The sequence below is a fragment of the Scardinius erythrophthalmus genome (assembly GCF_964197995.2).
Source record: "Scardinius erythrophthalmus genome assembly, chromosome: 8".
NCBI classification, from domain to species: Eukaryota; Metazoa; Chordata; class Actinopteri; order Cypriniformes; family Leuciscidae; genus Scardinius; species Scardinius erythrophthalmus.
The window spans coordinates 1,115,303-1,134,463 of record NC_138228.1 but is presented as its reverse complement, the minus strand read 5'-3'; the positions used below and the strand labels follow the sequence as shown (position 1 = coordinate 1,134,463).

Sequence of the window (19,161 nt, the reverse complement as noted above, 5' to 3'; positions counted from 1 at the left end):
AAATAGGCTAACCCAGATTTACATATTCATATGAGATTTCAGGATAAAAAAAAACTTTAAATGTTTGCCAAAAATTCTTAGTATACTCACTATACCAAAATAAATGAGATTCATCTTCAGTTTGGAGACCACAGAAGAAGCAATTTACATCAAAGTCGTCAGAAATAAACCTTTGTAAAAAAAAAAAAAAAAAACATTTTGTGGGATAGCAATGATGTATAAGACACTTATATAAGACTACACTCTAGCCCTGTTAATTTCACCCAATCTGTTTCAATAAAATATGGCAACAGGACAAGAGACATATTTCTGGAACAGAGCACGAATACTCCTGTTTGATTTGGTGGTTCAGATACAGTACTGAAAGGATTATTATTTTCTGGATAATAGTTATAATAACTGTGAATCGTATTTGATACTGTGTTGTATAAATCGCTATAGACATAAAAGTGACTTGACTTTGAAAGCTCTGAGGAACACCAATGCATTTATGCCAGCTAGAGGCCTTCACAGATTTGAGCGGGAAAAAACATTTCAGCCTCCAGCAAAATCTCAAACGCCATTTTCCTCTCGCATCTTCTCGCGATAACTGAGCGCGGACGCGCGCTTGAGAGAGATCAGTAGTGATGGCGGACGCGGAGCTGGCGCTCGATCTCACTGACAACAAGCAAGAAGAATCAGGCGATTCTCCGACTGACGAAGGAGAGCCGGAGCCCCAGCAGACACAGGAGAACACAAATGGCGTTAAAACGTAATTTGGAGCTTTTTAAATCACAAATACTGCATGTGTTGCGTCTATTACGTGCGTGTTGTTTGCGCGGCCTGCGCGCGTTCACAGAGAAAGGAAGAATTGCGTTTGTTTCTATCTTCAGATCAGTCGCGGTTCGTCACGAGTGTGTCTTTAGATAGTTTCTCCAATTATCCGTTCCTCTCAGCGCGTATTTCTCTGTCATCGGTTTGTTTTGTGGCGCTGCTTTCATTAGTGGCGCGCGCCAATCAGAGCGGTAACCCATGGCAACCTCCCCATCATTAGCGATTGTTCGTTGTTAAAGTCACCATGAAATCAAAATGGACAATTCTTAGGGTTTTTATGAAATATTGCAGCAAATCACTACCATCCAAACAATTCCTCGCGGTCAAAATCAAACCCCGCCCACATTGTTCTTTTATTTTATTCATTGCATAACAGAATAATAACAATATACAAGCATGGAGTATCACAATGTATGCAACTGTTATCTATTAACTTGCATTAATAATAGCGTCAAAGGAAACAACAGAAAGAAAAAAACTATAAAATAGATATAATTTTTATATATATATATATATATATATATATATATATATATATACCGGCAGAGCCGGATTAACGCAAAGGCAAACTAGGCACGTGCCTAGGGCCCGATTGGCGGGATGGGGCCCAGACAGAGGGACAAAAAAATAAAAAATAAATAAATAAATGTACAAATGTCCTATCTACAATTTATTTCAAAATTTATTAATTAACTAAAAATAGTGACGATGTTTATCTTAACCATAGACTGTTACATTACGTCACATTAACGCCAGCCCATGACTGTACAAAAGTCTACATAGGCACGCAAAGAAGCACAGCTCGTAATGCAGGTCATCGATTTTGGAGTGATTGCAATGTATTTTAAATATAAACGTGTGGGCTACAGTAGATCAGCGTCATTTCTGGAAAAATCATTCACCGCTTTGTTAGTCTACGAGTTTAAAAGAGTGCGAGCGTCATTAACGTGCCCAGACGCGACGCTTTGAATTTGCGCGTACAATGAATAACATCGCGTTGGGAGCTGACTAGTAAAAAAGCTACAAAAGTAAAAGATAAGACGTTTGTATTCAAAGTTAAAAAACCAACACACTGCAACATTTTTAAATGTTTCAAATAAAGGATCTCATATCTATGGGTCTATCTTCTATATTCTGCTGATGATTAGATAATACCCTGACATCATAGCCTATACGAATATTAGTTTAGATTTTTTTCCCTGCTCAGTAGCGATCGTATCTTTCTCTTCCACTTGATTTGTGTATAGCATATTTAAGGTAGCAATGCAATATCTGCCCATAACGCAGCTATGAAAACAATTATAAAAGCACGTTTATGTTCATCTACTGAAGTGGTATTCTGGAACTGTGAATAAACTGAATACACCAGCAAAATAACAACAAGAACAATAACATCTTCATTAAACAAAAAAGAGATTACTTTAGATAAAGTTTGATGTAGTAGGCTACCAGTAAAAAGTCTGGACCCATTACTATTTTTATTGTTTTTGAAAGAAGTTTCTTATTATGCTCTACAAGCCTGCTTTTATTTGATCAAAAATACAGAAAAAAAAAACAGGAATATTCAGCGAGGATGTGTTAAATATATAAAAGTGATAGTGAAGACTTTTTTAAAACAACTTTTTAATAATCAAAAAATCCTGAAAAAAAGTATCACATGTTATAAAATAAATATTAAGCACCATTTCTAACATTTGATAATAAATCAGAATATTATAAAGTTTTCTGAAGGATCACGTGACACTAAATTCAGCTTTGCATCACAGAAATATATTTTAAAGTATAGTAAAATAGAAAACCATTATTTTAAATTGTAATAATATTTCACTATATTATTTTTCTGTATTTTTGATCAAATAAAATCCAGGCTTGATGAGCATAAGAGACTTCTTTCAAAAACATTAAAAATAGTAATTTGTCCAAACTTATGTACTGTGTAAGTAAAAATATACTAAATTTAAAATGAAATGTTGTATAAATAAAAAAGTTAGGAATCATATTTGTTTCAAGTGTTTTTTATTGGGGGTGGGGGGCCTCCAACATGAATTTTGCCTAGGGCCTCCAAATGTCTAGAACCGGCCCTGTATACCGGGGATATCTTATAAAAAATCCAAAAAGAAAAGGATTAAAAACTTCTATACATCTGTTTTACTTTTTTATTTCTTGCATGTTTTAGGGCCTCGATATAATGCTGAAGTTCAATTTTAAGTAATATAATGCTAGGTTTATTATATACGTCACAATAGGAAAGAGGACAAACGTCTAAATGTGTCTCAAAATGTTTTTGCTTGTAGTGATTTTTTTTTTTTAAGTGAAAATGTGTTTTTTTTTTAAGGGGTTTTATCACTAAATGTTGACAGAACCATTGGTGAAAATTATTTTATGAATAATATATTTTTTATTTATTTTTTACGCAATTGCATTTGAAAACAACTATTACAGGTTAAATACTGAAACTTTTGTGTCAAAATTTTAAAAAGTAAATGAAGTAGTAGTTGGGAGTTGGAAAATTTTCTAAAAACTATTTCTCCTCTAAAATTGAGTGTTTGCTGATGTGATGTGTGTAGTTTTAGGAATAACGGCTTGTTCACACAATAACTATAATGATAAAGATACAGATTTTAAAGAATTGTTCCAAATTGCACAATAATAGCGATAACGAAACCGAGAAACAATATGACTTTCAGAGCGAATGATAAACATCAACAGCCAATCAGAATCCGTCCTCCAGCATTTAAAGCGGCAGACGTCGAAACCGGATCGCTCGTATAGTAAACAGAACAATGTTGTGTAGTTATAGTTATCGTTCTTGTAATGAAGATATATATATTGGGGGGAATTTTTTTTTTCATGGAGATATATATATAGTATATATATATCTCCATGAAAAAAAAAATTCCCCCCAATTTTAAACATTAATTATCGCCATTCAATATTTTGAGGGAGGATACTCGACAAAATTGACAGTTTGGCATAATTGTGTGTTAGTTTTCGTTCAAGCGCGAAAGAATTCGATTCTGGCGTGTGTGTGTGTCGTGTGGTGACAAAGGCAGAGCGTTCTCTTTTGTCGCGTGTGAATGGTTTAAAAGCATTTGCATGAATAAGAGCGTAATCGTATAATGTAACGCGGAGCAAACGGTGACAGAAAAAACGAATGCTGCGTTAATTGCGTAAAATATTAATGCATGCAAAAAAATTTTTTACAGTTTAACGCATTAAAAATATTTTAAAAATAGTGTTTTTTTATAATGTTGACAGTAATAATATATTTAATATATAAATATTTTTATTATATATATATATATATAAAACATTTTTTATATATATAAATAACATATATATATTTTTTAAATAGGCCTTTAGCCTGTGTAGCTGAACTGCTTTGTACTCTCCGGTGTGTGTTGAAGTGTCGTCTTCTCTGTGTGTGTTTGCAGCGACGCCGAGGAGAAGCCGGAGCCCAAGGAGAAAAGCTCCGGGGGCCGGAAGTCTCACCGCTACCATCCGTATAAAGAGCGTCACGCTGGCGGAGACAAGAAGGCCTCGCTCAGGAACCGGGTGTTCATTAGCAATATCCCTTATGATATGAAGTGGCAGGCTATTAAAGATCTAATGCGCGAGAAAGGTAACGCACACAGACAGCGCAGCGTCCCCGTCCCGTCCTCTCCCTCTCTCGTATCTGTCATGTAGAACGAGCGTGTTTTCTTCGTCTCCGGACGCTGTTCTGGGCGGTGTGAACATGTTTTTGACTCTAGGCTATTCTGGTATCTGCTGTAGTCTCTCACTAGCTTGATCTCACTGATATTTTGAAGGATTTGTACAGGTGGGTGGTCAAACCTGTGATTTTTCTACATCTTTGCACTAGAGCTGCACGATTAATCGCAATGAAACCGCACGCGATTTGGCAAAGGCTGCGATCATTTTATGCGCAGTTTGTCAGTGATCGGTAGTAAATGTTGTTCCATCTGAACACCAGAGGGCGTCTCTCTCACACACACACACACACACACACACACACACACACACACACACACACACACACACACACCACATATCCTTCTGAACACCAGAGGGCGTCTCTCTCACACACACACACACACACACACACACACACACACACACACACACACACACACACCACATATCCTTCTGAACACCAGAGGGCGTCTCTCACACACACGCACACACACACACACACACACACACCACATATACCTCTGAACGCCAGAGGGCGACACACACACACACACACACACCCCACATATCCCTTTGAACACCAGAGGGCGTCACACACACACACACACACACACACACACACCACATATCCCTCTGAACACCAGAGGGCGTCTCACACACACACACACACACACACATATCCCTCTGAACACCTGAGGGCGTCTCACACACACACGCCAAATATGCACGCAGAAGTACAATAACACGTGTTATATATTTTTTTTTTATTGATTTTAAAGAATTGCAACTACAGTGGGGGGGGGGGTACAATGAGTAAACAAACAAAAGACATGTAGAAAAAACAGTGACAAACTTAAAACTTCATCAAAAATGTGGAAATGTTTCCAGATTGAAACACACTTTACAGTTTCTTATTTTTTAAACCCAATATTGTGTTTAGGTGTTGTTGAATTTCTGATCTTAAAATTAAAAAAAAAGGCTGGTTTCCTCCAAATTTACATTTATGAATACTAAATTTAGCTAACAGAAGCAGCAGATTAATTAAGTAATGTTCCTTATAAGATTTGTCCTAAGAGGAAAAAGTCATTCCAGGAAATCTCTCTGGTCATCACACTGTCTGTCTCTGAATCAACAGAAGACTGAAGCGCTTTGATTAAACACGAGTAATAAACACACGACTGCCTTATTCTGTGTCAGAAGCTCATCATCTCACAGGAGGAGGAGCTCAGCTGTCCTTATGAAGTGAGTTTGGAGGAAAAGCGTGTTATTAATGTCGTCTTTTGTTGGACAAGAGGTTCATAAACGCTTCTCATGTCTGGAAAGATGTTTGACGCGTGTTGCTTTTTCAAATGCACGTTATAAGCGACTGGAACTCACAGTGCTTTCAGAGTGAGCAGCGTTTACTGAGCCGTACGGCACTGACAAGCTGCGCATTACTAATGATCACAGCCTTTGCGATTTCAAAATCACGATAAGCCAAATCGTTTTAAAGGAGGAGTTCACTTTAAAATGGAAGTTAGCCCATGATTTACTCTTCCTCCAGTCATCCTAGGTGTGTATGACACTCTTCTTTCAGACGAACACAGAGTTATATTAAAAAATGTCCTGGCTCTTCCAAGCTTTATAATGGCAGTGGATCGCAACCAACAGATTGAAGCTCATAAAAGTGCATCTATTCATCATAAACAAACTCTAAACGGGTCCGAGGGATTAATAAAGGCCTTCTGAAGCAAAACGATGAGTTTGTGTAGGAAAAATATTAATATTTAAAACTTTATAAAGTAAAATAACTAGCTTCAAGTATATTGCGTATGGCCGTTTGGCTGGAAGCTAGAATTTTACTTTGTAACATGTTAAATATGAACATTTTTCACAAGACTTCAGAAGGCCTTTATTAACCCGCCAGAGCAGTGGGGAGCACTTTATGATGGACAGATGCACTTTTATGATGGACAGATGCACTTTATGATGGACGGATGCACTTATGATGGATGGATGCACTTTATGATGGACAGATGCACTTTTATGACGGGAAGATACACTTTTATGATGGATAGATGCACTTTTATGATGGATAGATGCACTTTTATGATGGACAGATGCACTTTTATGATGGACAGATGCACTTTTATGATGGATAGATGCACTTTTATGATGGACAGATGCACTTTTATGATGGACAGATGCACTTTTATGATGGATAGATGCACTTTTATGATGGACAGATGCACTTTTATGACGGGTAGATGCACTTTTATGACGGACAGATGCACTTTTATGATGGACAGATGCACTTTTATGATGGATAGATGCACTTTTATGATGGACAGATGCACTTATGACGGATAGATGCACTTTTATGATGGACAGATGCACTTTTATGATGGATAGATGCACTTTTATGATGGATAGATGCACTTTTATGATGGATAGATGCACTTTTATGACGGATAGATGCACTTTTATGACGGATAGATGCACTTATGATGGATAGATGCACTTATGATGGATAGATGCACTTATGATGGACAGATGCACTTATGATGGATAGATGCACTTATGATGGACAGAAGCACTTTTATGATGGACGGATGCACTTTATGATGGACAGATGCACTTTTATGACGGACAGATGCACTTTTATGATGGACAGATGCACTTTTATGATGGATAGATGCACTTTTATGATGGACAGATGCACTTTTATGACGGGTAGATGCACTTTTATGACGGACAGATGCACTTTTATGATGGACAGATGCACTTTTATGATGGATAGATGCACTTTTATGATGGATAGATGCACTTTTATGATGGACAGATGCACTTTTATGATGGACAGATGCACTTTTATGATGGATAGATGCACTTTTATGATGGACAGATGCACTTTTATGACGGGTAGATGCACTTTTATGACGGACAGATGCACTTTTATGATGGACAGATGCACTTTTATGATGGATAGATGCACTTTTATGATGGACAGATGCACTTATGACGGATAGATGCACTTTTATGATGGACAGATGCACTTTTATGATGGATAGATGCACTTTTATGACGGATAGATGCACTTTTATGACGGATAGATGCACTTTTATGACGGATAGATGCACTTATGATGGATAGATGCACTTATGATGGACAGATGCACTTATGATGGATAGATGCACTTATGATGGACAGAAGCACTTTTATGATGGACGGATGCACTTTATGATGGACAGATGCACTTTTATGACGGACAGATGCACTTTTATGATGGACAGATGCACTTTTATGACGGACAGATGCACTTTTATGATGGATAGATGCACTTTTATGACGGATAGATGCACTTTTATGACGGATAGATGCACTTTTATGACGGACAGATGCACTTTTATGACGGACAGATGCACTTTTATGACGGACAGATGCACTTTTATGATGGACAGATGCACTTTTATGATGGACAGATGCACTTTTATGATGGACAGATGCACTTTTATGACGGACAGATGCACTTTTATGATGGACAGATGCACTTTTATAATGGATAGATGCACTTTTATGATGGACAGATGCACTTTTATGATGGACAGATGCACTTATGATGGATAGATGCACTTTTTATAATGTTGAAGTTAAATTTTATTAATGTTATTTATTAATGTTTTTTATAACGCACTATATAAATGATGTAATTTTTTGAGCTTCAATCTATTGGTTGCAATCCACTGGCATTATAAAGCTTGGAAGAGCCAGGACATATTTTTGTATCTGATTGTATTCGTCTGAAAGAAGAATGTCATATACACTAGGATGGGTTCAGGGTGAGTAAATCATGGGCTAACTCTCATCTTGAAGTGAACTCCTCCTCTAAGTGCGATGGAGTTGCGATTGCTCGCGCTGCTCTACTCTGCACCTGTATATAGTGGAATAAATGCATCGGTTTGAGGCGGCGCTCGTGGAGCGGGCCGCAGGGTTCAGGTGTATGTGTTAGCGTTGCACTCGGGGCGATCCACTGGTGATTTAAATGCCTTGTTCTCTGTGGTATTTTCCCTTTGTATGTCTCATGTAGTTGGTGAGGTTACATACGTGGAACTCTTTAAGGATGGAGAAGGAAAGTCAAGGGTAAGTGTTGGTGAATCTGCGAGGTTAAAATCGCATTCCGGTAGAGCCGATTACACTGTTGTTCCTTTGACCTTTGGGATGGATGGTGTGTTGATGTTACAGTAAAGACTATTATGATGATTATTTTGGAGGTGCTGACCCGTTTGGCTGGGGTCCATCTGTCTCACATCTGATGATTGCTTAGGTGTTTTTTGATTTGGATTTAAGATCATGCCAACTGACCTACGAGAGTCATCTATCTGTCAGGTGTCTTTCCTTAAACCCCTTCATCCATCTGTCCGTTTGATCCGTTCTCTCTCTCTCTCTCTCTCCCGTAACAACAAGATCAAGTTTCATTTGCCCCTTTCTGAGTTTATTTGCTTTCATTTGTCCATCTCACTGTAGCCACGTCCCAATGAAATGTAAACGAGCTGATTAAAACGCTCCGTACTTCATGAGCATGTTGTAATTGATCTTTCTGAAGCACTAATGATAAATGAGTTGAAGTTGTTTGAGTTGACGTGATTCTGATGATGTTCTTCTCCTCTTCCTCCTCCTCCTCCTCCTCCTCTTCTTCTTCTTCTTGGGACGTGCGTCTGCAGGGCTGTGGGTAAGAACCGCCTCACAACATTTGAATTCATTCAGCAAAAACTAAACACAGGGTTCGTACAAGTGCTTGAATTTGACTTTTTTAAATGTAAGTCCTGGAAAACCCTTGAAAACAGCCATTTTCATGAAGAGTTACTTAAAAAAGTGCTTGAATTATTGAAAATTATTGTTGTGAAACAATATTTTCATTCAAAATTAATGTTGCAGCCTGTCTGATAAAGATATAAAGACATTTCGCATGACTATGAGCGTAATATTCCTCATGTCCAAGTATATGAAACAGCTGTCATTCTTCAGCTCAATCATATATTCATGGGAGAAAAAAATAATTTGAATAAGGAAAGCAATATCTTTGTCATAGTATCCTCTCAATGGTTAAAGTTACCGCAGCCTTTGCATACTTGGCATGTGCTGCACTTTATTTGTACCATTTTGTTTTATTAGTATATTTTTATTTATCGGGTTACCTTTTTTAGAATTTGAAAGATAATAAAGATATTGTTTTAAATTAGCGAGATTGTAGTGCTTGAAAAGTCCTTGAAAGTCCTGGAATTTCATTTTACAGTATCTGTACGAACCCTGTAAGTAGTGGTCTACTGATATTGTTTTTTTGATGGCCGATGCCGATATCTTAGAGAGCAGGATGGCCGATATAAAGCCGATATTTTTATTATATACTTTATATTTATTTTATTCTGTATTTTAAATAAATTAGAAAACAAATCTTTAAAATAAACATGCTTATACTTAAGATGGCAACTTCTTTAATCTGCAATCCTATTACAGTATTTTTCACAAATAAAGTAATTGTTTAAAAATATATGAATATGTGAATAAAAAGGAAGTAAACACTGTAACATTGCACTCAGTAATCTGGTAATATTGTGCGCACTGGTAATCATATTTTTTCAAATAAAGACATGGTAACGCTAATATTACATACAGCACACAGTGAAAACGATATGAATATGACACAGTGGGCAACTGGATATAGCACAGCATATTTAAAAATGAAGGATTAAAAGTTTTTCGATCGCGTCTCCTGAAGCTGACCTTCTGTTTGCATTCACTCACTTCACACGGACCAATCGTCACTCGCAGTCACACGTTTATCAGGCTACAGACGCACACTTCACATGATCTCACAGCTGGATTCCATTAACTCTGCAAGGTTTGTGAAATTAAATGTTTATTAGATATTCAGAGAGTCGTTTAAATGATGTAGATACGCATTTGCTGAATTTTGACTAAATGAGAAAGTATTTTAGCCTAATTGTTTGTAGCCTTTTCTGTAACGAATAATAATATAAAAGCAACACTTTACTTTTTCGCATACCATTTACTTTCTTTGTTTACCAGTTCTGTCTAACAAAGTATTAGATATGACTGACAGAGATAGTAAACTATAATGAAGACGGAGAATGTGAGTGAGCGCTGTGTGTGTGATCAGGCGCTGCCGTTCTCTTCTCAGGCGCTGGTGTTCTCAACACCGCCCGCCAAAATAAAAGTCCCGCTTCCAACACATCGCCCAATCAGAAAAACTTATCGGCCGATGCCGATATTTTAAAAGTGCCAAATATCGGCCGATATATCGGCCTTGGCGATATATCGGTCGACCACTACCTGTAAGCATTTTAATTTATACAAATGTTTTATCTGAAGCGACTTGCATTGCAATTATACATATTTTTGTTTTAATGCCTGGGAATCGAACCCATAACCTTGGCATTCATCTACTGTTTGCACTACAGTACTTTATTTAAAGTCCCCCTGTGGTGAAAATCCAGCTTTTAATGTTGTTTATGTGTCTATGTGGTGTTTTTAATACGCTTTAAGACAAACCATGTGTAAGTTCATAAGTCGACAGCATTGCTGAGTATTTCCTCCTTAAAACTGCAGTGAACCAAAGACAGTCTCAAAAACACGCTTTGAAATCGCTGGTGTTTCTGACGTCACAAACTACCTTGTAACCAATCAGATCAACGTGTGATCGTCAACCAGTGAATCTCTGAGCTGAGTGAGTGGAGGCGGGGCTCATTTGCATATTCATAGAACCGTGCATACTAAATGAGGCGAGGGTGTCGAGTTACATTTAAGATTTTTTTAAGGCATGAAGAATATTTTTTCAAGGAAAAAAATCTTTTTGGTGATCAGATGAGTTTTAAGGGATGCAGTTATTGACTACAGGGGGACTTTAACTAAAGTGAATACTTGAATATTTAGATTATGCTTAAATTAAGTAATATTTCAATGAATTAAATATGCAATGGAATGTTGGCTTCAAGAATTTCTTCAGGTATCTGACAGCAGCATAAAGTAGGAATTATTATTATTTTAATTTGTTTTCCCAAACATTTATAAAATGCACTCACACACACACACTCTCTCTTTCTCTCTCTCTCACACACACACACGTGTCCTTACTGCTGCTTGTCTCTTTCAGTGTGGTTGAGTTCAAAGATGAAGAGTTTGTGAAGAAAGCCATTGAAGTCATGAGCAAACACGATCTGAACGGACGGCCGCTCAACATTAAGGAGGTAAATGATCAGATCCCTTCATCCCACGTGTGTGTGTGCAGATAGTGTGTGACGAGTGTGTGCGCCTGTTTCAGGACCCTGACGGGGATCATGCGCGGCGTGTTCTGCAGAGATCGGGCCGGATGTTCGGAGCGGGACGAGGACAGGACGGTCCCGTCGGGATTAACGTTCCTCCTTCCATCGCCAACAACCCCAACATTCCTCCTGACATCATCAGCGCGCTGCAGGCCGGGCGCCTGGGAAACACCGTGTTCGTTGCCAACGTGAGTCCGTCACTGCGGTTCGAGTATAGAGGGTTTGCACTGGCGTCACTTTATTAGCAGCGTAACAGTGGGAATATACCCATAGCATCTGTGGTGACGTGTAGACCGTGAAGAGAAGCGGGCCCAGGACTGAGCCTTGAGGCACACCGGAGGAGCTTCTGCAGCACAACACATGTTTGAGACTCCTTCTGCATGCACAAATCTCACTGGTTTATTACAATTAAGTGCAAAATGATTGTTTGGGAATGTAAACTGATATAGAGAGTATGCACTGACGTCACTATCCCGAGGGAACACACTCGCTCAGCCGGACTGAGTGGCAGAAGAGCTGCGGTGTGACTGCATTTAATAGGAGAAACTGTGAAGAAACGAGTAAAACAAACGATTATCAGTTTAAACTAAAGCTTGGACTCCATATAGTGTTCCTTACAACTAACCAGAGATCCAGTGATCATGGATATTGACCAGGAATCGTGTTTCCTCACATTTATATGAGCCTGATTTCCACGCCGGGGAAATACATAAAGCAAATTTGCCCGTGAACGCTTCATATAAATACTAATAAATTTGCCTCTCTGTTCTTTAGCTTTCGTCAGTCTGTAAAAATATACCTCAGATTTCTTGTCAAATCTAGTTGTACAGTAAATCTCAAAGCTCTTTAGATGTGTTTTGTGTGTTTTTCTTGGCATTGATACTGAAAACAAATGCTGCCACTCAGTGTTTCTGCCACTCAGTAACCGCAGTCACTCCAGCCAACGGTGACATCACACGCATATCCTCTATAAATTAGTATTTTTAACGTTTATTAGTATTTAACTGTGAAATAAAGATACTTAAGCAGTAGGAAATTATTAACTGCGGTTATTTGTCTGATTCATAGTCTGTGTGTAATCTTAAGCGCACGCTCCACTTTAACTCCTGTGTGTGTGTTCTCCGCAGCTGGACTTTAAGGTGGGCTGGAAGAAGCTGAAGGAGGTGTTCGGCATGGCCGGGACGGTGAGGAGGGCAGACGTGAAAGAAGATAAAGACGGGAAGAGCCGAGGGATGGGGACGGTGTCCTTCGAGCAGCCGCTGGAGGCCGTTCAAGCCATCTGTATCCTCACCAACACCTGCGGATGCAAAACAAGATTCATTACTCTTTGTTTGGGGATGTGCAATATCTGTGTCGGCTGAAATACACTGCCGTTCAAAAGTTTGGGGTCGGTGAGAGTTAATAACTTTAAGAAAGAAAATGTGGATGTATGAATGAATATAAATACTGATGTCTACAGTAGTGATCAAAATAGACTAAATCACGTTTTGAAAGTAATTTGACGCTTCAAGTAATGATTGTATCAATTACATCCAGTAGGTGGCGATTCATCCAGTAATGAAACAGATTAAGTCTTCAGGAGGGAGTCAAACCCATTCACTCACACATAATTTTTTTTTTTATATATAATAATTTAAAATTTATTAGGCTCAAAATGTTAGACTACAGCAATTAACATTTTGTCAGAAGCTCTAGTAAATGTTATTTTTAGTTGTGTGTCTTCCTTCACTCCCACCCACAGCCATGTTCAACGGGCAGATGCTGTTCGACAGACAGATGCATGTGAAAATGGTGAGACGTTGTGTTTGTTCTTGTACAGCTTATGTTTATGAAGCGTAGCAGCACTTCAGCATCCATTCATGTGTTTGTTTTACTGTAGGATGATAAATCCCTTCCTCCAGATGACTTCCGGCCAGCTGAGAAAGCGCCACAGTTACCCAGTAAGAGCTTTCTGTGCTTGTTTGAGATCAGGCTGTGTTTTACCTGTGTGTGAATATCTATATGTAAGTGTATGATTCTATATGTTCATGCGTGTGTGTGTGTGTGTGATGTGTGTTGCAGGAGGTCTGGGCGGCATCGGTATGGGTTTGGGTCCCGGCGGGCAGCCAATAAATGCCAACCGTCTCAGTGGAGGGGGCGTGGCCTCCATGGGACCTGGAGGTTTGTGGTCATATTTTCTTAAATATTTATGCAGATATTATACAGCATGCTTAATTTGATTTATTTTAACCTTTTGGAGGGTTCACAAACATTTATTTGCAAATGAATCATTGAATTAATTGGTTTATATTAGTGCAGGGCAATGATTACATTAATCGCATCCAAAATTAAAGTTTGTGTTTACATAATAATAATAAAGATATAATGTCTGTATAATTTTGTATATATAAATACACACACATGCATGCATGTATTTAAGAAAAATGTGTTAATGTATAAAAATATGTATATATGATATAAATTATGTATAAATGTATATACATGCAAATATTTCTTAAATATACACATGCATGTGTGTGTGTATATATATATATATACACAAAATAATTATACACAGCACACACACATATGTTATGTAAACACTAACTTTATGGTTTATTGTTGCCCAGCACTAGTTTCTATAAATGGACTGATTCATTAAATGTTCAGTTCATTCACTGAAATGAATGGGACGAAGACCAGGAAATGTGATGTTCATTGGTCACCAGTAAGAATATTGAATGTATCAGCTGCATTATCCAGCAGATGATGGGATTATGGGTAATGAAGGACTGATTGATCCCGCAGGAATGGACGGGCCGGGATGCAGCAGCATGAACCGCATGAGTGGTGAGAGAGACGTCACGTTTATCTGAAGCAGATCGTCTCAGGGATCAGCTGTGAGGACGCTCACGTGTGTGTGTGTGTGTGTGTGTGTGTGTGTGTGTGTGTGTGTGTGTGTGTGTGTGCGCGCGCGCAGGGATGAGCGGGGGGTTTTCCGGCATGGACTGCATGGGAGGATTCGGTGCCAGAGACATGGGATCCATGGGCCGAATGGGAGGTAAAACATCATCCCGTCTGTCTTTCTGTTAGAGCTTCACAATATTGGGAAAAATTGACATTGTGATACTTAATAATATATATTGCGATTTTTAGAAATACAAGAATGTTCAGCTTAGTCGGTATAGGGTCTAACTAGGGCTGGGTAAAAAAGCACATGATCTTCTCTTCCGCCTTAATAACACCAGTTACAGCGCGAGATAAACATGAATGAGCTTCTGAAAGTGTGTTAAAAGATAGAGTACAACTTATCGAAGTCCATATCATGTGACATGGAATCAATCAGTGTTTCAACTGTGGAAAGACGTCAGTAAAACAGCTTGTGAACACTGTCATGTAACGTCACATTTACGTCAGAAAAAACATATCCAGTGACCATAAACTCGTCAGTCAGCGAGAAATATTAACTCTAGAGAGGAGCATTCTGCTAAATATACGCACCATATTACATATTCATTATACTTTATATGTTCTTCAATATTTAATGCATGTTTGAATAAATCTGGCAAGTTTTTATGACAACCACCATTTACATGTTTACAGGCTCCCACTGACTCCCATAGTTCACAGCATTAATGAAGAGATTTGTTTTCCTTGAGAAAATTTGCCATGTATTGATCCTGATATCCAAAATAATCAATATTGAATCGAATCGAATTGCAAGCTTGTGAATCGGAATCGAATTGAATTGTGAAATTTGTGTGAATACCCAGCCCTAGGTCTAACATACATGATGTTGGTTTAGCTCATTTAAAGACTGGACAATTAAAAGTTTCTTCCTCTCCTATAGCAACGAGCGAGTGTAATTTCCCCTCAGGGAGACTACAGTGCACTGAGGCGATACTGTAGTAGACACTCGCATAGGTATTCTCCCTGATATTATCAATCTTATAAGTGAAGAAGTTCATAAAATAAATGTTTGAAATAAATACCCAGGGTTGAGTTTGTTTTCTTCTGAGATGAACAATACGCAGATCTAGCAGCTTTAAAGCCTCTGTACGCAGTGACGCTCTCTCTCCACGAAATGCCACATACCTCTATCTTCTTCCAGCTCTCCTTTTTTTTTTCTTTAAGTTTTTTTTGTAGAGGAAAGCAAGGCTTCGTTTCCCAAACGCACTGGGCCTGTGAGCACCAGCATCGAACGCTCTCTGTGAATGATTGGTTTCGTTTTGTATCCAGATGACTAGGAGAAAAGTTCTATCCTACACAATTATCCGCTAACATTTGCTTATTTTTCAACTTAGAAGCTTATTTTATGCACTGAATTGCGTGATAAATTAATAAAAAATTACTGGTAAAAAAACACATTTGGATCGATATTTTTATGTGAGGATCGATCCTTTTCGATACCACGTCAGTATCGATATATCGATACTTCAGGATCGATCCGCCCACCTCTAATCTACATGTATATTAAAATCACTAACAATTAGTACTTTATCTGCAGTCAATATTAATTCTGATAGAAAGTCTGCAAATTCTTTGATAAAGGGAATCACTTACATGATCACGTTACGTAAAGCACTAACACTTCAGAAGAATTATGTTAGATGCAATTAATTCATGATTAATCGATTTGACAGCATATATATATATAGTTTCTGATACCAGTTCAAATGTTAGGCCATCAAGCTTCAGAGTGAATTCGGCTCCTTGTATGCGAGCAGCTCGTGGTCCGGTGAAGCACTGCATCATGGGATATGGGATGCACACATGTGGATTGTCTATATTTGCTGTCGGTCTCATGCTTGCGTTTGTGTGCAGAAATGTACCGTTCTGGAATGTCGGGGATGGACAGAGACTTCGGCAGAAGTGACCTGGGAATGAGCGTCCAGTTCGGAGACTCCTTTGGAGGTGTGTGTGTGTGTGTGTGTGTGTGTGTGTGTGTGTGTGTGTTCACACTTGAGCTGATGGTGACTGACTCTGTTCTCTTCCTCATCAGCTGGAGGATATGCAGGAATGGGGAATTCTGGGATTGGACCCATTGGCTCTGGATTAGGTCACTCATCTCACACACATTGAGATTATATTCATATAGTTATAGCTCATTGTGATTGACACAAACCACATTTCTACCATAAAAGTTTTCCATGTGACTCGTCTGAGAAACAGGACAGTCGTTATTCACTGGACAATTGTTAGTGATGTCACTGACATTTTACAGGAAGCTTTCATTTGAAGTTAATTACATAAGTCAACATTTGCAATGAAAAATACTTCTACAACATTTAGTTATTAATTATTAAAATCTAATATTATTTAATGGACCTGAGCTGAGATGCACTAACAGTGAATAGTTGTATTATTTTATCTATTATCTATCATTAACACACATTAATAAATACTGTACAAATGTATTATCGAGTAATATTAATGCGTTCACCTTACTGTAAAGTGTTACTATGACGACTGATCAAATACAGTGTCTTCTGTCATACTCATGTACGATTATTAGTTGCATTTTATTACTTGCTCTTTGTGTTTTATCAGAACCAATATTGCATGTGAACGCATGTCATCTGTGTGTGTGTGTGTGTGTGTGTGTGTGTGTGTGTGTGTGTGTGTGTGTGTGTTTCAGGTGGAGGAGGAGGAATGCTTAATATGGGAATGGACCGCATGAATTCTGGCTTTGACCGAATGGGGGGAAACATGGATATGGGGCGTGGCTTCGGCCAGTACGGTGGTCACATGGGTGGAATGAGTGACAGGGGGGCGGGGTCTAAGGCCGGATGCCAGATCTTTGTGAGAAACGTACGTATGAAGATGACTGTGTGTGTGTGTGTTAGAGGTCTGCACGGGCTTTAAACTGAAGCCCGAACCCGGCCCGTACCCGCGATCATCTAACCCGACCCGACCCGACCCGACAATTACATTTAAATGTTAAGCCCGAACCCGAGGTGCACTCTATATCTCACAGTAAATAAAATAAAAGTGCTTTAAAAAATAATTTCGTTTGTATATATATATATACAAACGAAATGTTTTTTTTAAGCATTTTATTTAAGTTATTGCTGTTGTTCATTTAATTTGTTTTAAAATTCACATTTCACCCAGAACGGTTTCTTCTCGATAATATTTTAAAATAATATTTTAAATAAAAGTGCTTAACAAACATTTCGTTTGTATATATTATATAGGCTATACAAACGAAATGTTTTTTAAAGCACTTTTATTTAAGTTATTGCTGTTGTTCATTTAATTTGTTTTGAAATTCACATTTCATCCAGAGCGGTTTCGCTTTGCAATGTTTTCGCTTTCTTCTCGATGTGCAATGTGTGCATAGGCAACACAGAGAGAGAGAGCCTGTGTGTCTGTGGTCTGCGTAGCCTGTATAATATATACAGGTTTTGGGTGGTAACTAAGAAAAACTAAATAGGCTATATAGTTTGCGTGCCGTGTGCTTTGCCTGTTTGCTGTGTTGTGGTGACCGGTACGCGAGAGAGAGAAAGTTGCGTGCGCAGATGTGCAGTATATATTGCACATCTGCGCACGCAACTTTCTCTCTCTCGCGTGCCGTCGGTCACCACAACACACAGCAAGCAGGCAAAGCACACGGCACGCAAACTATATAGCCTATTTAGTTTTTCTTAGTTACAAACCCGAACCCGACCCGAACCCGAGGCTGTTCAATAAAAATTAACCCGAACCCGACCCGAAACCCGCACATTTTTCGGGACCCGTCGGGCTCGGGTCGGGTAGCAGACCTCTAGTGTGTGTGTGTGTGTGTGTGTGTGTGTGTGTGTGTCACTGTTAGAGGTCGACCGATATGTTTTTTTTCAGGCCGATGCCGATCTTTTGAAATCAGGGTCGGCCGATTAATGCTGCCGATTTATTTTGGCCGATTATGCGCTTGTTTTTAACCTCTATTTGAAAGATAAAATGTAACACAAATAATTACTTAAAGGTATAGCGGAGGATCTTTCCAAATTTTAGATAAGACCCGCCCTCTCCACTTTTTGAAAAGTTTGATTGATTCACCAGAATGATTGACAATTAGGAGGACCAATAGTTTACACTACCCACCAGGAAGTAAAACATCCTCCCGCTATACCTTTAAGTTAGACAAGATTTCTCAACAAAAACATTTATTGAACACTTTACCAATCTGCACTTGTACAAAAGACAAAAAGACCTTGAGATATGTTTGGTAATTGTACCTGAATGAATTGAAAATTAATTTGCTACATTTCAGATTAATATATTTGTTTTCCTTAACATTTTAATTAACAGTAACTTAAACACTTTGCAGTTTGAATGATGTCCTGATAAACAAAATGACGGAGTATGTTTTTATGTT

General features: G+C 38.4%; 1 protein-coding gene across 1 annotated transcript in view; it reads left to right on the top strand.

Moving 5' to 3' along the window:
* The first annotated feature begins 589 nt into the window (after positions 1–589).
* Positions 590–19,161, top strand: part of myef2 (myelin expression factor 2) — a 21,166-nt gene continuing 2,594 nt past the window's right edge. Inside the window, exons 1-15 of the mRNA XM_081372849.1 lie at positions 590–751; positions 4,248–4,435; positions 8,573–8,625; positions 9,207–9,214; positions 11,657–11,750; positions 11,825–12,013; positions 12,953–13,106; positions 13,567–13,616; positions 13,705–13,765; positions 13,887–13,985; positions 14,613–14,654; positions 14,785–14,865; positions 16,629–16,718; positions 16,807–16,863; positions 17,443–17,615. Coding sequence (XP_081228975.1) covers positions 627–751; positions 4,248–4,435; positions 8,573–8,625; positions 9,207–9,214; positions 11,657–11,750; positions 11,825–12,013; positions 12,953–13,106; positions 13,567–13,616; positions 13,705–13,765; positions 13,887–13,985; positions 14,613–14,654; positions 14,785–14,865; positions 16,629–16,718; positions 16,807–16,863; positions 17,443–17,615 — 1,464 coding nt within the window. The 5' untranslated portion in view covers positions 590–626. The remainder of the gene's footprint in view (positions 752–4,247; positions 4,436–8,572; positions 8,626–9,206; positions 9,215–11,656; positions 11,751–11,824; positions 12,014–12,952; positions 13,107–13,566; positions 13,617–13,704; positions 13,766–13,886; positions 13,986–14,612; positions 14,655–14,784; positions 14,866–16,628; positions 16,719–16,806; positions 16,864–17,442; positions 17,616–19,161) is intronic.